This window comes from Pseudochaenichthys georgianus, chromosome 7 (assembly GCF_902827115.2).
Source record: "Pseudochaenichthys georgianus chromosome 7, fPseGeo1.2, whole genome shotgun sequence".
Classification (NCBI taxonomy): domain Eukaryota; kingdom Metazoa; phylum Chordata; class Actinopteri; order Perciformes; family Channichthyidae; genus Pseudochaenichthys; species Pseudochaenichthys georgianus.
The window spans coordinates 41257702-41281546 of record NC_047509.1 but is presented as its reverse complement, the minus strand read 5'-3'; the positions used below and the strand labels follow the sequence as shown (position 1 = coordinate 41281546).

The 23845-nt window shown below is 42.7% G+C and overlaps 1 protein-coding gene across 1 annotated transcript in view; it reads right to left on the bottom strand.

Moving 5' to 3' along the window:
• Positions 1–23611, bottom strand: part of LOC117448936 (immunoglobulin superfamily member 21-like) — an 82209-nt gene extending 58598 nt beyond the window's left edge. Inside the window, exon 1 of the mRNA XM_034086229.1 lies at positions 23548–23611. Within this exon, the coding sequence (XP_033942120.1) occupies positions 23548–23611 (64 nt within the window). The remainder of the gene's footprint in view (positions 1–23547) is intronic.
• Between the last annotated feature and the right edge of the window lie 234 nt (positions 23612–23845).

Below are 23845 nucleotides of genomic sequence, written 5' to 3'. Positions count from 1 at the left end.
AGGACCCTGACGCGGACAATACACAATCTAACATGTTCAACAGAAGAGAATAAGTTATATTGTTTGTACACATGGTTCTTTACATATACAGTGGGGCAAAAAAGTATTTAGTCAGCCACCAATTGTGCAAGTTCTCCCACTTAAAAAGATGAGAGAGGCCTGTAATTTTCATCCTAGGTATACCTCAACTATGAGAGACAGAATGAGAAAAAAACAATCCAGAAAATCACATTGTCTGATTTTTAAAGAATTTATTTGCAAATTATGGTGGAAAATAAGTATTTGGTCAATAACAAAAGTTCATCTCAATACTTTGTTATATACCCTTTGTTGGCAATGACAGAGGTCAAATGTTTTCTGTAAGTCTTCACAAGGTTTTCAGACACTGTTGCTGGTACTTTGGCCCATTCCTCCATGCAGATCTCCTCTAGAGCAGTGATGTTTTGGGGCTGTCGCTGGGCAACACGGACTTTCAACTCCCTCCAAAGATTTTCTATGGGGTTGAGATCTGGAGACTGGCTAGGCCACTCCAGGACCTTGAAATGCTTCTTACGAAGCCACTCCTTTCGTTGCCCGGGCGGTGTGTTTGGGATCATTGTCATGCTGAAAGACCCAGCAACATTTCATCTTCAATGCCCTTGCTGATGGAAGGAGGTTGTCACTCAAAATCTCACGATACATGGCCCCATTCATTCTTTCCTTTACACGGATCAGTCGTCCTGGTCCCTTTGCAGAAACACAGCACCAAAGCATGATGTTTCCACCCCCATGTTTCACAGTAGGTGTTCTTTGGATGCAACTCAGCATTCTTTCTCCTCCAAACACGTCTAGTTGAGTTTTTACCAAAACGTTATATTTTGGTTTCATCTGACCATATGACATTCTCCCAAGCCTCTTCTGGATCATCTAAATGCTCTCTAGCAAACTTCAGACAGGCCTGGACATGTACTGGCTTAAGCAGGGGGACACGTCTGGCACTGCAGGATTTGAGTCCCTGGCGGCGTAGTGTGTTACTGATGGTAGCCTTTGTTACTTTGGTCCCAGCTCTCTGCAGGTCATTGACTCGGTCCCCCCGTGTGGTTCTGGGATTTTTGCTCACCGTTCTTGTGATCATTTTGACCCCACGGGGTGAGATCTTGCGTGGAGCCCCAGATCGAGGGAGATTATCAGTGGTCTTGTATGCCTTCCATCTTCTAATAATTGCTCCCACAGTTGATTTCTTCACACCAAGCTGCTTACCTATTGCAGATGCAGTCTTCCCAGCCTGGTGCAGGTCTATCATTTTGTTTCTGGTGTCCTTTGACAGCTCTTTGGTCTTGGCCATAGTGGAGTTTTGAGTGTGACTGTTTGAGGTTGTGGACAGTAGTCTTTTATACTGATAACAAGTTCAAACAGGTGCCATTAATACAGTTAACGAGTGGAGGACAGAGGAGGCTCTTAAAGAAGAAGTTACAGGTCTGTGAGAGCCAGAAATCTTGTTTGTTTGTAGGTGACCAAATACTTATTTTACCGAGGAATTTACCAATTAATTCATTAAAAATCCTTGAATGTGATTTCCTGGATTCTTTCCCCCCATTCTGTCTCTCATAGTTGAAGTGTACCTAGGATGAAAATTACCGGCCTCTCTCATCTTTTTAAGTGGGAGAACTTGCACAATTGGTGGCTGAATAAATACTTTTTTGCCCCACTGTATATCTGTTTGTTTAAGGTGTCCAGGTGATGCAGACAGGCTGGACCAGAGAGTAAGAGACAGAACTGGACTCCTCACAGCAGTGAACTTCAGCACAGGTACAAATACTATTTTTTCATACTGTACAAAGAATCAAGAAAGATATTGGTTTAAATAAATGAAGTATTGACTTTAATACACTGATATACATTCCATTAAACAATACTAAATACTAGATATTTATACTAGGTTTTTTCCATGCAAAAAGTTACATTTAGATGTTAACAAGCAATATGACAATCAGTCAGCTTTCTAATTTAATGTATTGAAGGCAAAGATATTTAACACATAGTGAGAACTGCTACTATTTATCTCTCAGTATTGTCTGTAAAAAACGTGGTAAAAGTTATTCTTTCAGTGAGACAACAGAGCAAGCTTCTACAGTTGCACTACGTTTTGTAACAGTTAAATATTATTTTGATAATATATTTCAATGTTTATGCATTTTATACTGTTCATTCATAATCTGATTACAATTAAAAAATAATTATATCAACAGCCCCTAAACACACAAACACACCTCTTTCATAAATAACACACTTGTTCTGCAATAATGTTTTATGTTTCCTGTCATTTTTGTGAGGAAAGGACATGCCTGAGAGACACGCATTTTCTTCTTCTCTGAGGGTCAAGAAGAACATCCAAGAGGAAAATTAAAAGCTGATGTTATGAGATTTTAAGACCAGTACAGGACATTCACTAAGAAACTACTTTTATTGTGAAAACAAAGATCTGCACACCGAATATTTTTGTAGTCTATCAGGACCATCATTTGTTTGTGACGCTGCCTGCACCTCAGAGAAGGGGTGGTTATAGTCAGGCTTATAAAGTGTGGCAAAAAACATAGTCAGCTGATGGGATGCATCTATTTCCACATCTACACTCCATCAGCTGATTATTTCTATTTGCCTCACTTTATGAGCTTCACATCACTTGTGCCTTGTACCGCAGAGTTTGCAACGTCACAAATAAATGGGGCCAAACTTCAGTCAGATGTGAATGTGTAATCTAACATTTTCAGTAAGAATAATGGACGACAGGAATACAAATACAATTTATTGAAATGTGAACCAAAAGTTAATCAAACATGTGTTGAGAGCTTCATAGTATGAAGTGAATACTTAAAATGAAAGTTAATTATAAATCATATATGATCAATCATATTCTTGTATGAACCCATAATGAGAATGCGTCTTGATGGTTTTTGAATATGTATGTATGCTTACAATTTTAGTTGTTGCTGTTTGATAACTTTGCGTTTTAAAAAGAGGGTGTTGAGAGCTTCATAGTATGTTGAATACTTAAAACGAAAGTTAGTTATAATCAATTATATTCTTGTATAACCCACAATGAAAATGATTCATATTTTAGGTTTTTTCTATATTTACAGCATAAACAAAACAAAGTGGTTTGTTAAGTTGAGTGTAAGACCTATAATGATTTATGCCTTACTCTCTGACAAGAGAGTAGGCAGGTTCTTTCCTCTCCTCTCACAGCAGGGAGGGGGGCTCCTGACTTAAGGAGAAACACATTGAGGCCTCAAAAGGGTGGTTATGTCATAGCCATAGAATATGTCTAGTCATGTTTTGTTTGTTTTTTTACACAAACTTGGGAAGGTGTGTCTTATGCCAGAGCAAATAGAATATGTTGGTTGGGTATAGAGGAGGTGTTTATGGGGTTTTCTATCCGGTTTTTTGAGCATAAAAAGACTGGCTTTTTTGGATTTAGGGGGGGAGAGAGGGGGAAACCCCTGGTATACTCTCTCCCGGTAAGCTCTGGCCCTCAGAGCTGGGTTAGATGGCTCTCGGTAAGGTATACCCGGAAGGCATTGTTAGGACGTACGGGGATCTTATAACTAATAGTTAGACTCTACCTGGAATGCGTAATTATTACGTACAGGACTTTAGGACAAATACTTTTAGTTAGACCTGCCTGGAATGCGTAATTATTACGTACAGGATCTTATAACTAATGGTTAGACCTTGCCTGGAATGCGTAATTATTACGTACAGAATCTTATAACTAATAATTCTATTTAGATCTACCTGGAAGACGTTATTCGGACGTACGGGAAGCTTAGACCTAATAGTACTATTTAGATCGACCTGGAAGGCGTTATTAAGAACGTACAGGAATCAAATGAATAACACTATTTAGATCTACCTGGAAGACGTTATTCGGACGTACGGGAAGCTTAGACCTAATAGTACTATTTAGATCGACCTGGAAGGCGTTATTAAGAACGTACAGGAATCAAATGAATAACACTATTTAGATCTACCTGGAAGACATTATTCGGACGTACGGTAGGCTTAGACCTAATAGTATTATTTAGAAGAACCCGGAAGGCGTACGCACGGGAATAAAATGAATATGAATTAAGGTTTTAGATAAAAAATATAACCCCAGCATGATATGTTTTGTATGATTATAATGTGTAAAGACTCTGTATTAGTTTGGACCTATTTTTTCTTCAAATAAACTGATCTCACCTTTTGGATTGGGACAACTAAAAAGAAAATCTGTGCTCTCCTCTCCTGCTTCAAAGGTAAGACTGCACCCTGCCACACTCATGTTTAGGTAGGAACACACCTCATTTACTGATATCAAAATCCTTCGGGATCGCTTAAACAGATTAAAAAGAGTTGTCTGAATAGAAACAGCAGTTAATTGAACCTGGTTCTTCGGGGAGTTAATAGAGGTGAGATCTTGCTGACGTTGGTGGATCTGAGCCAAGCAGTAAACTTACATAGACTCAATAACTTCGGTCAGGTCAATTAGTAGGTCAGAGTAATTTACCGGAATAAATTATCAGGAGGTCACCGACTCTAAACACATGTTTTAAATAAAAAGCACATATGGACAGAAGGTGTAAACCTATTAAATGTATAAGTAAACACATTTAGTCAAATAAAGTGACAGACTAGGCCTATGCAGTTGATATCAGCTATGCCCAGCATGGGCTCCTCCATTAGGCCTGGTCCTCCTCGCTGAGGAAAGAACCTCAGTCCTCTCCAAACCAACAGACAGGACGTCCATCACACGGAGGTTTCTCCCTGAAGTCTCTGCAGCTCTCTGGACACCACGCTGTCTCAATCCGTCCACACTGAATATGAGGGGGAAAATGAAAATAATAAATGCTTTAGACAATAAGAAATATAAAGTTGACTGTTGAGTTGCTCAGTTTTTTTAGATTGTCAATACTATTACTGTATAACTAATATCCCAGGTTAAGAGGCACCTTCAAATAAAGATTGGTCTTTAAATAAATGTTGTCTCTTTAATTGTTTTTCTAAAGTCAAGGATCTAGAACTGGTACTTGTAGTTTTAATGATACAGTCTGGTTATTATGCTGTTTGGAGTAGGCATCACAGGTAAGAGTACTAACTAGCTACCATCACATGTACCTTAGCTTGACTTAAATGTATTAAACCAGGCATCCTCAAAGTACGGACTCCGGTCCGGATCCGGACCGAACCACAACTGTCTCTGGACTCTGAGCAAATTATACTTTTCATATGTATTATCTGTGTTATCTGCGAGACATCGCCACAACGCAACGAGTCAAAATGATCCGCTATGTCCATAGACTGCAAACAGCGCTCATCGGACATTTATGAGAGAAAGTCTCTAATGTCCGAGTGCAAGTGAATGCAGCACAAGATGCACGTCATGTAACCCCTCCCCCGGTCCTGGCGCGAGCGTGGACATATGATTGGCGGCGATTTCATTTGAACGGGACGGCGCAAAACGAGAAGCATTCGGACCCAAGCACTGAAGGAATGAGGTATTTGCGGTCTACACTGACAGAGAAGAGACTGTCAGTTTGGCTGCACTCAGCATTGAATCAAAACGCACTAAAGCTGTTGATCTTAATACGTTTGTGAGGCGTTTTGCTGAACAAAATGGTAATCACTGCATTCAGCTGTAATACACGTCAACTTGATCCTCTGCTCATGGATGAGTATACAAAACTATTAAGATGATGACCTTACGTGTGTAAAAAAAAAATTTCTTTGAGGGGTCTGCCCCCAAAAAACAGTTTTAAGTCCTAAGAAAGTCAAATAAGACGGTGTGTAAAACTACACTGCCCAGCCAAAAAAAAGTAACCACTTTGATTTAACTAGGTTAGTAGGTAAGGACATTCCACTGGATAATAACTGAAGTATAAAAGAATGCATGACTGAAGTGATGGAGACCATGTTGAAGGCAAACAAAAAGAGAAAATAACAGGTCAAATCAAGCAAATCCCCCTCTCAGATTCCACAGCAACCAGAAGAACATAAATACTTGCTGGTGATTTCATTAATCAGCTTTGTGATGGAATAAAAAATGCACAGTGCATTTCCTTAGCTGTGGATGAGTCCACTGACACCACTGACAATGCTCAGTTGCTGGTGTTTGTGAGTTTTTATGATGAGGCAAAGGGGGAGTTTGTTGAAGATGTGTTGGGCCTGACGAACCTCAGTGGACACACAAGGGGGCAAGACATATATAAAGCAATAATGGGAATGCTGAATGAAAAAGAGTGCAGCTGCCTTTATTCATAACTGTGCTGCTCTTACACTGCGACTCTGCGGGATCAAGCACAGACACAATAACAATGAAAACTGCTGCATACAGATTATTTTTGTTTTTGCAACCTCGTTTTAAGAATCTTGTTGCAATTGTTTAAAAGTTTGAATGACCGTAATAAACGTACCTTTGTCTTATTGAAACATTTATTTTGGACCTTTAAGATTTGTATTTGAGTACCCCTGTATTAAACGTATAATTAAGTGATGGCAAAATATAAACAACATGTCATGCAAACATATTAATATTTGAGTTGAATTTAGCACAATTGCATAGAAACGTTAAGAGATTTTAAGATTCTGAAGTCTTCGTTCTAAATAGAAAATAGCATGGATAATTTACAAAGGCTTTAAAAACACAGCAGGAGCCCAAGACAATTATAAAACTTGTCATTATTTCAGTACAGTTCAATTGGTTTTATTTTCATAAACGGTTATCAAACGTTAGTGCCAAAGCAGTAGGCTATAATATATTAATTACAGCTGTAGACTACAACCAATACTTGTTTAGCTAGCATAAACTCAACAAAGCTAGCGTTAGCTGGCTAACTGACGTTATTTTGCCGCTAAACTGCACGATATAAAACGGTGGTCTTCAAAGCGGATTTAATCCTCAATCACAATAATAATATTCAAAGTAATACTGGGCAAGTAATGGGCAAAACTTACCGTTGATTGACGCGCCATGTCAGCGGTCTGGTAGCGACACGGACCGTTAGCCCCGCAGTCTCCAGTCACCCGAGCCTCGTCGTTCTGATAGCTCCGCCCCTTCGCTCCAACCCCCCTCCCTCCCCCCATATCTACAGGTGAAAATTACTTTTGCGACACATTTATCGCAAGAAGTGTAGCAAAAGTCAAGACCGCAGATTCGTCGATTTATACTGCCGCAGAGCAGATTCGTCAAGTTGTAATGACTGATTTGAGAGGTTGTAATAACCAAGTTGCAGTTGTAATGGAAAATATATTTAAAAAATATGTATTTTTCTGCAAGTGAACATTTTATCACTAAGTTCATTTTTTTTCTACAAGCTACAGAACTTTTTTTTTCCTTCTGTGACTTCAAATTTGGTTCACAGTTACGTGGATAGTCAGGGTTGGGAGGGTTACTTTGTAAATGTAATCAGTTACTGATTACTGATTACATGGCTCTGAAAGTAATCCGAATACAGTTACAGTTACGTGTCAACGTAATCAGATTACTTTTAGATTACTTTTGGATTACTTTCTTTTTCCATCTAAAATGGGTATGTTTTGGTGAACAGGAGACACAAAAAGCAAAAGGAAACTGAACGTGTTTTTACTGTTTTAATGGCTTATCAAGAGCACAACTGAAACATCACATCTGAAACGATTTAACAACATAATACACTTGTTGGGGATGCAGCTTGGGATGTGAGAAGTGAGTGAGGGACACGGCTTAGAAAGGGCGTGTCGCCTTCTGTCCTGCCAGTGTTGGCAGGACATGAATTAAAATGTCGAACTCGGACTTCATTTTAAGGACATTTCGGCCAGGGGTGTAGACAGGGGCGGACTGGCCATCGGGACGTTCGGGACGAATCCCGATGGGCCGGTATTGAAGTGGGCCGGTCGGACGATGTGGGCCGGCCGGTAACCGGCAGGGCTCGACATTAAATGGCCCGCTGGCCCTGAAGCACTATTAAGACACCCCAGGCCAGCATAACGTACTTTCCACTTGCCCGCGCTCGGGCCACTAAAAATATTGCCTTAAAAAAATTGGTATTGGTATTTTGACTAGCAATTTAGTTACATTGTTTCGTTTATCAACGCTACAACATAGCGTTCCGTGAGTCGGTTGTCGTTGTTGGGTGAAAATCAAACTGCTGTTTGCTGCGGAGCGCAGCGCGAGCAGGCTCCTGTGAGTGTGCTCCTTCACTAAAGACTATCGCGCCACCTAACCATTCGCCAAAATGTTTTTAATACCAGCGGTAACCGGCCAAGCGCCGGGCAAAAAACAATCTTCAAATAAAAGAAAGTCACCGGAGGAGTTAAAGGAGAGTGACAGGGAGCATGAGAAGAAGAGGGAGAGAAAGTTTCAGCTTGATCGATGGAGTTGGCTTCTAGTGGTGCGGTCATGCGTCCTAAAACCCTTTTATAATCTATCGATTAGATTTATGATTCGGAAATTATCAAAGTAGGGTAGACATGTGGAGATTATCCGGCTGAACAAAACGTGCATTTATCAAAGAGGTTTGTTTTCCACAGACCTTATTTCCAGCTATTTTCCAAAACCCTGTGGAGAAATCCCATTGCTTTTTGTCGAGGGAACCAGCAGCTACTTCCTGGTTTTAGGACGCGTCACCTCTCAATATGATGCCAATATAAACAAGGTCTTCTGTCGGCTCTGTACATCAATGCCGACCTATGCTGACAAGTAAGTGAAGAGTGGACAATATAAAGGTATTGGCGAAATGTCCCACCAGTTTAGGATAATGAAGGTTCTAATCAAATCAATTACATAGCCATTACATGTCTAACTCCTAATGACAGGAAGGCAGAAAGCGCATTATACAAATAATAATACTCATAAAAATAGCAGACATTTTTTAACAATGACCACAATATCATTATTTTAATAAACCAAATATGAACAGAGGGCCAGTGGCATTTTACCCTTAATGTCTACCTCTGCGGTAAGTCACTAGCACCCCCCCCCCCCGACAATTTACTAGCGGTATTTACTTGCGGTCGAGAGTCCCGGGCTGATTTGTAGTCCCAGTCCGCCCCTGGGTGTAGAGCTATATTTGTTTAAGCACCTGATCGGCAAAACAGGAGAGGAGAGTGTGTGCACCAGTCTGCCTTGATCTATGAATTCCTGTCTGTGACTCTCACGGTATCTGCTGCCCGCAGCTGTTTTATAGAAGGAAAACCTGCTTCACTTCATGACATCTCTGCAGCGCCAGGAGGCAGAGGGAGGGTTAACTCAGCCTCTAAGAAGACGAGCTCGCACCGCCTTTCGCACCGCCTTCACTGTGTTTACCTTCAGAAATAATCATTAGTAAGGCTAAAGAGCGACCGCAGGCTGATGTGTTTTAACCACACACACCTCTATATACACACACGCGATTTAAACGCAGACTTTTGTTCCTCCATGTTTCGTTGTTATTGTTTCAGAGCGAGCAGACCCGCGATTTTTTTTCAAACGCTTTTTTGGCCCATCTGCGGTGGTAATAGGTTTTGTGCGCTGTGATGATTCCGCTGTACCTTTAGTAATGAATATTAAATGTTGTGAGGAAATCTTTCCACCAATAATTCCAATAAGTAATCCAAAATGTATTCACTTCAGGTTTACGAAAGTAACTGTAATCAGATTACTCGTTTTTCAAATGTAACGCGAGCTGAATACAGTTACTTGATTTTTGTATTCTGATTACGTAACGCCGTTACATGTATTCCGTTACAACCCAACCCTGTGGATAGTTTATACAAGTGTAAATGTATGCACACCAACTCAGATTTCTTTTCTCCAAGTGCTCACATCAGGTGTTACACGCTCTTGCATTTTGCACCATATCTACCTTCATACATTGGCCCTTCAGCATCGAAGTCTTGGATTGGCCAGACTAATACATTTCTAATGTTAAATAAATGAAAACCATTCAGTTAAGAATTAGATATAAATTTATTAATGCTGTAAATGACCTTTAATATGTCTAACTATATTTAAAATGTGTTACCTTTTTATAGAAGTGATTATATTTGTATGCCACTATTTTCCTATGGTAAAGTTTCGTTTTGCACTTTTATTTGGTAGTAATAAGATCGGGACTCTTATTTTGAAGGAACTTTTACCGGAAGTGAATGGACAACGGAGCAGAATGTACATATATATTTCGCCTCCCAAGGCTTTACCCATTTCCTCTTTGCTTTTCGTTCGGGTTCACCATGCGCTTTATCCGTTTAATCACTTTGAACATTCGTTTGAGATGTTGACGGGTTGGCCAAACGTTTTACCCCACAGTCAAACAACTTAATTTGCTTCGCCATTTTTTGTAGAACAAACACACCACGCACCGCGCACGCGATTAAACGTGCATCGCTTTCTGGCTCCGTAATCACACCAATGCACATGCAACTTAAGTATCAGGTTCCGACTGGTCACAACAATAATTAAATATCACTCTTAATACAACAAATAATTAACATGTATCTCTTTTGGGGTGCACATTTTGCTGTTTGCTGTCCTTGTTACTTTATGTTAAAAACTGGTTGCCACTGATGGCCAAGAAGTGGTTGACATTTTTTCTGAATGGTTGCCATGGCAACCTGGCAACCGTTACTGTCGAGCCCTGCTAGCATACAGTTAATGTATACTAACCTTGTCAAGCTGGAACCTCTTAGCTTGCTACTTCCGGTTTCCGGATAAGGTGTTACCAAAATAAGAGTACTGCGTGTAGCAGTATAATTAAACATTACAGGTTGTGAGTTACATTAGTTATCATATTTATATATGTTTAGTAGGTTGTGGAAGTGCGCTCCAAAATATTTGTTGATCTTCTTTATTGGTATTTATTATGTTGATATTATTTATTTAAATGTATAATTCATTTTTTTATTTAGGCCAACAGGGTGGGTGGAGGGGGTCTGGAGGACGGGCTTGGGCTGACAGCGGAGGACCCGGAAGGTGTCTCGGGCGGACGGCCCAGGGGCAAGGCAGAGTTCAAGGAAGGGGTCTCGGGCGGATGGCCCGGGGGCAAGGCAGAGTTCAAAAAGGGGGACTCGGGCGGACGGCCCGGGGGCAAGGCAGAGTTCAAAAAGGGGGACTCGGGCGGACGGCCCGGGGACAAGGCAGGACACAGGGTTGGCAGGACCCCCGGCAGGAGAGTAGTAGACTAATTATACAAACAAGACACAAGGCACACAATCGGGTAATAAGACACAGGACACAGGCAAGGCAGGACACAGGGTTGACTTGGCAGGACCCCCGGCAGGAGAGTAGTTATACTAATTATACAAACAAGACACAAGGCACACAATCGGGTAATAAGACACACCAGGGAAACTAACGACAGGGAACCACAGACAGATCTAAAGACAAAACACAATGCAGACAGAAAACCAAAGACAGATCTAGACAAGACACAACTGAGACAGAAAACCAAAAACAGATCTAGACAAGACAAAATACAACACAGACAGAAACAGGCAAGACAGGAGGTGAAGACCTTTCAAAATAAAACATTGTAGCGCCAGGAAAAGGGAGTCGGAGGCGGTGTATTCTATTATTTGTCTCCTGTACGATGTTAATGGGCCATTTCAATTTTTACAATATCCTCAGAGGGCCGTACAAGTTATTGACCTCTGCTTAAAAAAACTAAAATCACAGCTCATTCATTTCATTTTGTGCAAAGAAAAAGCAACCTCTTAATCCAGATATCTCACCATGACTCGTGTATGCATGCACGTGCAGGGTGTGGCGTGACCACCAAAACAGAAAGATAATTTATGGACACAAGATGTGTGCAAATGTATTTAGTTTCCTATCCATGTGAACATGGTTTAAGTGGGGGGGACCTAACCTCCTCTAGAGGGGTCCGGGGGGCATGCTCCCCTGGGAAGATTTGTTGCACTTTGAGAGCAACATTAGGAGATCTATGGACACATCTCTCAACACCCAAACACAACTGTAAGCAGATTTTCTTTTAATTTATGGATATTTGACAAATCACTACCCTTTCAAACTGTATTCTTCTTTATTAATAACTGTCATATAGTATTTTATACCTGTTTACTTTATTCTCTTATTTTTTTTATAACTATAATGATCATATAAAGATGTGCCTTTACCTCACTGGTTGTAGACAAAGCTTCTTATATTCGTTAGCATAGCTAGCTAACCAGATGCTAATGATAACAACACAGTTATTGACTGTCTGATCAGTATGAGAGATGAGCAGATCGCCACTGGGCTTTCAACTAAAGACACAGACACGCAGAAACTGCGGCATGTGTATGGACTTATCGGTACTGCAATTTCTGAAGTGCTGGAGTGGCGTTCTGGTGCTCTCCGTCAGAACTGCACCCCTGTCAGTCGAGACATATACCACGTGATGACACGTTAGGCTCGTGTTGTGTTCAAGGACCCTGACCTTGGCCAGGAAAAACAGGCACTCGCTTGTTTAATTTTTTTGCGGTCTAGATTTCTTTCATTTTTTTATTTTTTGCGTGTGTTTATAAATTACCTCGAGGGCCGTACCAAATTGTCTCGCGGGCCGTATACGGCCGGAGGCCGGAGGTTCCCCACCCCTGCCGTAGAGTCTCACTCTGAGCGAGTGCTGCTGCAGCTGCTCTCGGCTTCGTCCATACTAATTCATTCATTCATTCATTCATTCAATGCTCGCCGGTTCCGCGGTTCCACATTGTTTGTTGTGAGGAGTCTGATATATTTAGTATATTTATATTTTAGTGCGACAGCCAGGGGTGACAGGCGCGTACGCGTCACAGGTAGCTTGCTGTTGCCAGATTGGGTGGTTTTCCGCATTATTTTGAAGCCTGTTTACGGTGTGTTTTAACTGGGTTTTCGGCTGAAAGGCATATGAAATCTGGCACACTTTTGACCGCCGTTATAATACAGTGCTGAGAATGAACGCACTTTTGAACGCCGTTATACAGCGCTGAGAATGAACGCGTTCTCAATTACGTTCATCTAGCGGAAATACAGTACGTTCAGTTCACGTTCGCCCAAAATATGAACGCGTTCATGAACGATCGTTCATTGAACGCGTTCAGGTACATCACTGGTTGGCAGGACCCCCGGCAGGAGAGTAGTTATACTAATTATACAAACAAGACACAAGGCACACAATCGGGTAATAAGACACACCAGGGAAACTAACGACAGGGAACCACAGACAGATCTAAAGACAAAACACAATGCAGACAGAAAACCAAAGACAGATCTAGACAAGACACAACTGAGACAGAAAACCAAAAACAGATCTAGACAAGACAAAATACAACACAGACAGAAACAGGCAAGACAGGAGGTGAAGACCTTTCAAAATAAAACATTGTAGCGCCAGGAAAAGGGAGTCGGAGGCGGTGTATTCAGAACGGAGTTCCACTCTTTATTATCCATTAAATATAGAGAGGTCAACACATCGTCTGCTCTGCTTAACGAGCTAGCAGGAATGGAGGCTAACTCTCCAGGTGTTCCCACTAAAGGGTCCGTGTGGCAACACAATAAGAGAGGTGAATTATGTCCCATAACGTGTCACCACACAAGCCCCCCCAGAATTCACGTGTAAACAAAATCCGTATGGCGGGGAGGAACAATCCGCCTGCCCCCACGAGACCTGTGCACCGGAGTCGGTACAGCGACCTCCGCCCGTGCGGCCCCTGACAGAGGAGGGACCGGAACAACAGGTCCACACTCCCTGACAGGAATCAAAGCCGGGGGTCGGCCCCGTCTCGGCGGCCGAGCCAGCACCACCGGCCGGTCCACGTCCAAGTGAGCAGCCTTCACCCGGTCAACCGAGACGTGCTCAGCCTTACCGCCCATGTCGACCACCAGGTGTTTTTCACCGTGTTCCAAAACCCGGAAAGGTCCGTCGTAAGGGGGCTGCAGGGGGCCTCTGTGTGCGTCGTGACGGATGAAGACGTGCCCAGCTGAGCGTAGCTCCGCGGGAACTTGAGACCCTGGCGCACCGTGCTGAGTAGTCGGGACTGGAGCGAAAGCCTCCGCCGCGTCACGCAGAAAAACTCGCTGGGCCGTGGCAGACCAGGGAGCTGAAGCATTTGGGAGGAAATCCCCCGGAACTCTCAGCGGCTGACCGTAGACCATCTCCGCTGTAGAACACTGCAGATCTTCCTTAGGTGCGGTCCTCAGGCCCAGCATCACCCAGGGCAGCTTGTCGACCCAGTTACTGTCCGTAAGGCCGGCCTTGAGGGACGCCTTCATGGAGCGATGAAAGCGCTCGCAGAGGCCGTTAGTCTGAGGGTGGTAAGCGGTAGTCCTGTGCAGCTTGACCCCCAAACCGCCTGCCACAGCGTTCCAGAGCTCGGACGTGAACTGAGAGCCCCTGTCTGAGGAAATGTCTGACGGGGTGCCAAAACGACAAACCCACGTTGCAATGAAGGCCCGGGCAACGTCTGCGGCTGATGTCGAAACGAGCGGAACTGCCTCCGGCCAACGGGTCGTTCTGTCCACCATGGTGAGGAGGTAGGAAAACCCCTGAGAGGAAGGCAACGGACCAACCAGGTCAATGTTGACGTGATCAAACCTCCTCTCAGGCACCAGGAAATGCTCCAACGGGGCCTTCGTGTGGCGGTGCACCTTAGCGCGTTGACAAGCCACGCACTCCCTGGCCCAAGTCCTCACATCCTTTTTCAGCCCATGCCAGACGAACTTCGCGGCCACCAAGCGCACCGAAGGTTTAACGCCGGGGTGTGATAGGCCGTGCACCGCTTCGAACACAGAGCGCCTCCAGCTGGCAGGGACGACAGGCCCGTGGAAACGTCACACAGGAGGGTAATGCCCGCGTCGCCGAACACTACGTCCTCCAAGCGCAGCCCCGCGCCCTCCACCTTCAGAGCCTGGACGCCGGGATCTGTGACCTGGTCCGCCGCCATGCGAGTATAGTCCAGGCCCAACTGGACGGCACCGATGACGACTCTGGAGAGGCAATCAGCAACCAGGTTCGACTTGCCAGCCACGTGCTTAATGTCCGTAGTGAACTCTGATATGTAGGAAAGCTGCCGCTGCTGACGTGCCGACCAAGGCTCCGCCACTTTTGACATGGCGAAGGTGAGCGGCTTGTGGTCGACAAACGCCGTAAATTCACGGCCTTCCAGCATGAAACGGAAGTGCCGCACGGCCAAATAAAGTCCAAGGAGCTCTCGGTCAAAGGCGCTGTACCTGCGTTCTCTGGGCGTCAGCTGGTGGCTGAAAAAGGCGAGCGGCTGCCAAGCGCCCTCCACCCACTGCTCGTGCACTGCGCCGACCGCGTAGTCCGACGCGTCCGTGGTGATGGAAATGGGAGCCGTAGATGATGGGTGTGCCAGCAAAGCCGCCTGAGCCAACACGGTCTTGACCTCAGCAAAAGCGACGTCCGCCTCTGCTGTCCAGTCGATCGCCTGGACGGGGGTCTTGCCTTTCAACGCTTCATACAGCGGCCGCATGATGTGTGCGGCCCGGGCGATGAAACGGTTGTAGAAGGTCACCATCCCCAGAAACTCACGGAGCGACCGGGCTGTGAGCGGGCGAGGAAAAGCCGCAACAGCCTCCACCTTCGCTGGCAGAGGTGTCGCACCGCCCTTGGTGACGCGGTGCCCCAGGAAATCAATGTCAGACACCCCAAACTGGCACTTTGCCGGATTGATGATTAATCCGTGTTCGTTGAGCCGTGTGAAAAGGGCTCGGAGGTGGGACAGGTGCTCCTGCACTGAAGCGCTGGCGACGAGTATGTCGTTGAGGTAGACAAACACAAACGGCAGGTCCCGCAGTACCGAATCCATCAGGCGCTGGAACGTCTGAGCGGCATTCTTGAGTCCAAAAGGCATCCGCAGGAACTCAAAAAGTCCAAAAGGTGTTATCACTGCCGTCTTGGGAATGTCCAGGGGGTGCATGGGCACCTGGTGGTATCCACGCACCAGGTCCACCTTGGAAAACACCCCTGTACCGGCCAGATGCGCCGAAAAGTCCTGAATGTGCGGCACTGGATAGCGGTCAGGCGTAGTGGCGTCGTTGAGTCGGCGGTAATCCCCGCACGGGCGGAACCCGCCGTTCGGTTTGGGGACGACGTGCAGGGGGGAAGCCCAAGGACTGTCAGAGCGGCGGACAATGCCCAGGCGCTCCATGGTTGCAAACTCCGCCCTCGCCACAGCCAGCTTAGAAGGGTTCAACCGCCGGGCCCTGGCGTAGACAGGAGGCCCCTCGGTAGTGACGTGGTGCTCCACGCCATGCTTAGTGGTAAGCGCAGAGAAGGTGGGCGTTTGATTGATGCCTTGACGTTTTCTTCCCTCGTGTGCACACTTGGCAGCGCAGCGTACGACGGGCTGTCGGGCTCGCTGTCAGGGGCAGACACGTTTCTCAGACTGTTGGCCGAGTTTCCAGACCTGTCGCTGCCCACCTTCTCTGCGCTTACCACTAAGCATGGCGTGGAGCATCACGTCAGGGTCACCAGTGTAGCGCCAGGAAAAGGGAGTCGGAGGCGGTGTATTCAGAACGGAGTTCCACTCTTTATTATCCATTAAATATAGAGAGGTCAACACATCGTCTGCTCTGCTTAACGAGCTAGCAGGAATGGAGGCTAACTCTCCAGGTGTTCCCACTAAAGGGTCCGTGTGGCAACACAATAAGAGAGGTGAATTATGTCCCATAACGTGTCACCACAACATGAAACAAAAGACAGAAAAAGACAAGACAAAACACAACACAGACAGATCTTGACAAGTAGTTCCTTTTACAGAACACCTCCCCTCTTAAGTAAGAACCGCTTTCTTTAGCACAACAAACATACTGTTATAGGCATGTTCATATTGCAAGCTAGCATCACAGCCACTGGTCCGTTTGCGGATACTTTGCACACGTTTTTCACACGCTAGAATTCTGTGAGTACTTCGGTTAGCTTCGTCTTGATCTGTAGATGTCATTCGATGCATCGTTTGTCCATTTTGATGGTGTAAAAGACTACTGTCTGCACGAAATCGGAAACCGGAAATCGGTTTTTGAAAGGACTCAGAAAAAAAAACGGCTGCCTCACTTCATGGAGGAATGTCTCCCCGCTCCATGTGCACTCTGGCCCCGGTACATGTGTTGCCTGGAGACCCCCCAGTATGGTTCTTAAGGGCTGTAAATATAATAAGCCTGTGTCTAAAATTGACAACAGGCTTATTATATTTACAGCCCTTAAGATACACTTTTGTGTTTAACAGCTGACCACCATGACATGCTTTGTTTTAGTAGATTTCGCATGAGAGCAAAATGTATAAATATGAGCATTAAATTATATGAATAGGAGAACAAAATGCATGAATGTGTGAGTGACAATATATGAATGTGTGCATTGAAATATGATAATATGAGAGCAAAATGTATGAATGTGTGAGTGTAAATATATACGTGTGTGAGAGTGAAAATGTATGTATGTAAAAGGAGAATATAGGCTATGTGTGTAAGAGTGAAAATGTATGTATGTAAAAGGAGAATATATGTGTGTGTAAGAGTGAAAATATACTGCATTTTGAATGTCCGATAGTCCACCATTTCCACCGGAGATATCAAACATTTAATGAAAGTGAAAAACAATGAACAAGACTTAACGTATTCATCATAATTAATTATATTTATTTTGTTTGGATGTAGGATTTTTGACTTTGTTTAAAGCAGGGATCTTCTACTATATGAACATTTTGGACCCAAAATCACAAAAAAAACGTAAAAACAGATTTTGAAAATGATATTATGTTTCATATAGGTAACACAAACATACACAACGAAACCATTTAAAAGCTGGAAATATATACATGGGATGACACTATGATAATGTGAAAGTTTGATTGAGGTAGCATGGGATTTCATTCTGATAAGGCAAAAGTGTTATTATAAATATAATACAAATATATATATATACACATTATGTACAAAAATCAGTTTTTTCTGTCTTTATCTGTGCCACGCTTCAAAGCGGTTTCTGTCAACTACGACACAGAGGGCAACATCACAGGTTCCTCCTCCTCCATGTCAAAAAACAAGCTTAAAGCTTGACTCACGTTCAGAGTTCTCTTCATCATAGTTGAATCTTCAAAACTCTAAATCTATCTAACTATATCTAAATTCTCAATGTTTGTCTGTCACTTTACTTCAATCACAGTCTCCCGCTGTCTCTCTTCGTCTCTCTTCGTCTCCCGCCGCCTGTCTTCGTATATATCTTCGTCTCTCTCCATTTCCCGCCGTCTCTCTTCGGTTCCCGCTGTCCCTCTTCGTATATTTTCGTCTCGTTTCGTATCACTCCGTTTACCTGATTACCTCACCCCCTCCCTGGTAAATACATCCTGTTGAGCAGAATCTACAGTTTCCAATATTTTCCGTTTCGTAAAATGATCAAATACGGCGAAGATATTAAAATATGTGCTGAAGTATTGATTCATACTTCTGAAATATATCTTTATTAACTTTATATCATCGTATGTCCGTGTTTATTGGGTCTTTTTGCATGAAACAAAGACTGGCATATAGTTTCAAGCCAGTACTTTCGACAGAAATACACATATACATCCTGTTGAGCAGGATCTACAGTTTCCAGTATTTTCCGTTTCGTAAAATGATCAAATACGGTGAAGATATTAAAATATGTGCTGAAGTATTGATTCATACTTCTGAAATATATCTTTATTAACTTTATATCATCGTATGTCCGTGTTTATTGGGTCTTTTTGCATGAAACAAAGACTGGCATATAGTATCAAGCCAGTACTTTCGACAGAAATACACATATACATCCTGTTGAGCAGGATCTACAGTTTCCAGTATTTTCCGTTTCGTAAAATGATCAAATACGGCGAAGATATTCAAATATGTGCTTCCATTTTTCATACTTTTGAAATGTATTAACTTTATATCATCGTATCTCCGTGTTTACTGGGTCTTTTGCATGAAACAAAGACTGGGATATAGTTTCAAGCCAGTACTTTCGACAGAAACACACGGCAATGTTGTCCGGACTGTTGTTTTTATGCGGCACCGGCTTGAACAGGTCATGTGATCACGGCGGCATGCCGGTCGACTCCAAAGGGTTAATATTAAATACATATAAGTATTTTTACAACTTGTATTTAGAAATTATTGATGCATAAATGTGTTCATCCATTCAATGTGGCATCTGCTATAATGGGGTTAATGTATGATATTACTTAATAATACAATACATTATAATATATGATATAATAATTACATTTTAGTTTTATTCATTTCTTATTTCATAGTTTCTCATTATTATTATTTTTATCGCTCATCTTATTTTTGATTTTATTAATCTGTGTGAATCTGTGCTGTCCTGTTTTTCACTCTCACCCTGTTGCTGTTTGAACTACTGAATTTCCCCACGGGATTAATAAAGGTCCATCTTATCTTATCTTAATGTATAAGTTAATTTACTTCAATCTACTGTACTGTGTAAAAACACCCCAACAATATTACAAGAAATATACTGCATACAGCAAACTATATACTTTATTTGATCTAAAATATTGATGTTTTTTCATTATAGTAGCTTGTGAAAACCATACAGTAACACATAAGTGATTAAATGCTACAGTATTCAGCAAACACAACTGCAGAGCTGCAAACATTGCAAACAGACTAAGTTCTACAACACCCAGTTGTCTTTGTGTATTTTGTGAATGAAGCGCCATCTCCTGGTTAAATCCTGTAATTGAACACATGGGGAAATTGGGCAACGCCCTCTAGCAATTTGGCAACACCCCCAGCCACTGGGATCCGCTGGGCTTTTGACTGGGACACACCCATGTGAGTCTGATCTGGAGTGCAACATCTGTATAGCCTATGTATATATTTATATAAATATATACAATTTCAGAATCAAACAGAGCACTCTCATAATAACGTAACACTATCAGAGACTGGATATACCCAAATAAATGGTGCCAATCTTCAGTCAGATGTGAATGTGTAATTTAACATTTTCAGTAAGAATAACGGACAAAAGGAGTGCAAATACAAATACAATTTATTGAAATGTGAACTAAAAGTTATCAAGCATGAACCATCACAATTTTTTTTAAATAAAAACGAAATAATATACATAAGTTACACTAAATGTTAATCTGTTAATTGATTAAGTAAACACATGTTGTCAAATAAAGTGACAGGCCTGTGCAGGTGGTAACAGCTATGCCCAGCATGGGCTAAGTTCTGTAGGTGCAGCTGGTGCAGGTCCTCCTCCCTCAGGCCTGGTCCTCCTCCCTCAGGCCTGGTCCTCCTCCCTCAGGCCAGGTCCTCCTCCCTCAGGCCTGGTCCTCCTCCCTCAGGCCTGGTCCTCCTCGCAGGGAAAGACCCTCAGCCCTCTCTGGCCAAAGCAACAGACAGGACGTTCATAAAGCTGAGGTCTCCCCCAAAGTCTCTAATCATCCATCCTGTGAATATGAGAGGGGAACAATAGATGCTTTGGACAATAAGAAATATAAAGTTAACTGTTGAGTTGCTCAGTTTTTTAGATTGACAGGGTTTAATAATACAAACAAAAGGAGAGGCACCGTAAAATAAAGATTGGTCTTTCAATAAATTGTGTTAATTTTGTCTTTTGAATTGTTTGTCTAAAGTCAAGTAGCTAGAACTGTTACTTATAGTTTGAATTATACAGGCTGGTTATAATGTTTGGAGGAGGCATCACAGGTAAGAGCACCATTTGTTGTGTTCCATCCACAACAAATGTACACAGATTGATGTGTGTGTATGTATTTATCTACTATTTCTTGAATCATTACTGTCAGTCCAAAACAAGAGATTTTGTTTTCGTAACATTTAAAAAAAAACATTATCTCTTTTCCATTACACTATCTTGAATATTTTAGTTTTTACATCACTACATTTATCTAACAGCTGTAACATTGTAAAGGTGTCACTTCGGACTCTGGGTAATTATGACAGCATGTCCTACTATTTTGAGAGTTTGAACAAACCAGACCTGCATCTATTAATGTAGAAAATAATCAGCACATTAAACCATTATGAAAGTAATCATTAGTTAGCTCTTTGTTCAAAATGAGCTCCAACTACACACAGTTAAGTCAACTCTTGCATCGGTAATAACAATAAAACAAATGATATCATATAATAGTATAACTTGTGTTTAAATACTTCAACAACACTTTCCTAATTATACTAGCATACTTTTACTAAAGTAACATTAACATGTTTAAATGCAGGGCTTATGTAAGAAAGTATTTCTATAGTGTAGCATGGTCTACTTGACTTATCTAACCGAAGTGATCGTTACGTTACTTTGCAAACCGTCAACCCCCCCCCCCCCCCCCCACACACACACACACACAAAAGGACACGGTAACGTTGTTATTCACTTCAATTAATGACAATTCCGGAGCTTGCTAACAGCAGGGCACAAGGCTACTTCACTCATTTAGCTAGCTAATGCTATGCTATACAAATGCTGTCGAGCCCTCACTGCTTGTAAAATAAAGAGCACAAACTGACTACTTACCCGAGCGGCGAGCCCCACTGTTCTCCGTAATTTTTTTCCCGGGTTGTTGTGATCACATGACTGACAAAGCCGTGCTCTGATAGGCCAGAAGTCGGTTTGATTGCATTAGGGCTCGATTGCTTATCCTGTCTGAGTAGCCCGGATGATGCTGCATCGCAATTTTGGACATCGAATTTTGGACATCGAATTTTATACACCAAATCTTTTGACGTCGAATTTTTTTCACTTGAATTTTTGGGATCTGAATTTGAACATTCTAATTTTTTTCACTTCAATTTTAAAACAATTATTTCACATAGGTAAATTCGGAGCAAAAACATTCAGATACATGATTTTCAAAGTAATTATTTTCAATGCTATAAATTCGGTGTCTAATAAAATTCAAATACTTCTGTCTCTTGTTTGCTTCCATAATTTTCAAAGTAATTATTTTCAATGCTATAAATCCGGTGTCTAATACAATTCAAATACTTCTGTCTCTTGTTTGCTTCCATAGCTGTACCGTTAGCACACATGTGAAGTTTGAACACTTTTTGACCTCCACATTATGTAACATCAAATTTGACCTAGAGCTGTTCAGGGCAGCAGTGTTAACCATCACGTGATGTTTGGTGGCGTTATGAGCATGTCATTTAGAGTTATGACATCATCATGTTCCATGGCGAAGGAACTTTGGCGCCAAATCAGTGACAGTGGCTGCGCCCACGTAGCTGGGCTCCTTGTTGCCTCAGCTCTGTGGTGGAAGAAGTCTATCTGCATAATCCACAACCTAGACCAGGGGTACTCAAACTTTTTTGCTAAAGGTCCACTGAATTTTATACAAGGTCACTGGTCCGGATCAATGCCAGTAAAGTCCCAGATTGATTTGCAGTTTGGTCCGGAGTTTGAGAAGCCCTGACCTAGACATTCTCCCAAAATCACAGACAGTAGCTCTGTGAGTTATGCTTTGGGATTAAAATCCATGCACTTCGTGGTTTGAATAGCCAAGAGCATTTAATCATCTCAAAGTACAGATTACCTTGAGCAATATGGGTCAGAGTCAGACAATGGGTTTTTTATCCCTGAGGGGAAAAATCTCCAAACAGCATTAGGTAACTAATCTGACCTCTTTCTGCACCAGGCTGGTGCAGAAAGAGGTCAGATTAGTTACCTAATGCTGCCTGCATGAACATATGAGTTCTCTTTGACACAAAATATGTTGTAATTTCCTTTAGATTCCTACTCATTACTACATTTAATTGTTGGGTTTGTTTTGGGACGATTTGAATATCCACAGAGTATAAACAAAACTGGATAGCGAATATGGAGAAGGAAAATGATGTTTAATCACTTAAAGAAACATCCTTTGAGAGGAGGACACTGGAGGGAAAGCTGAAAGTGAAAGAGCTCGGACCTGATCAGCCGGACATAGGCAGGAGTCAAGGACAGAGGAAGGCAGTATACGTGCTCTTTTTCAAGGAGCTGCTTTAGCAAGAAGGCTAACTACCTGTAGCAACACCAGTGCTACATTTAGCTTCCCCTGCCTCCCTTTTCAAACATCAGATTCAGACCGGTCTATGTACCAGACCCAGCATGGATCCAGACAGATGTGAGTGACTTAAAGCACATATCAGAAAAAACAATAAAGCATGAACAAACTAGAGTCCACATGGATGATGCTATGCGACTAGCCATGTGTAGGAAAGTAAACACAGCTGTCCAATGAGCGCTACAGGATAGGGATCAGTAAGCATAATAAGGAGGTTGACAAAAACAGGCACTAAAATAATAGACTGTATCAAGTGCTGTGTGCCATTGAGCTAGCCCTGCGTTATAATATGACATGTTTTGGGTTTGTGTATAAGTTTGCTTAAATTCTGGTAGAGCCCCCCCTGAAAGAAAATGCACCAGCCGCCAGCTATAAAGTGAATTCATTGCATGCCCTTTTACCTCCCAATAAAACGGCTTGAATTAATTGCATAGAGCTTTCTACAGCCTTTAAAGATACGGATACAAAACTTGTATCTGCCCTCTTAACCTCATCAAACAGGACGTAATGTGGACTCACCGTCTATGAGGCTGAGAGTGTGAGCGCAAAGGAGGAGGCAGCAGAGCGCGAGTGGCCGGGTCATCCTGCTGGAGGCTGCTCACAACCGAGGATCCGCCATCTGTCATCAGAGCGCAGGACGGCGGTTCATCTCCCATCCTCACACTGAGGATGCCCGCTCTGTGCTCTGGTTTATAGTCAGAGGATTACATCTGCTCTCTCTCTGCGCCCTGACAGCACGTCTATCCCCCTCTCTTTAGATTGGGCTCTAGTGATTTATTTTTTACACAATGTTTTAATACATCTAGCTTAGCACATG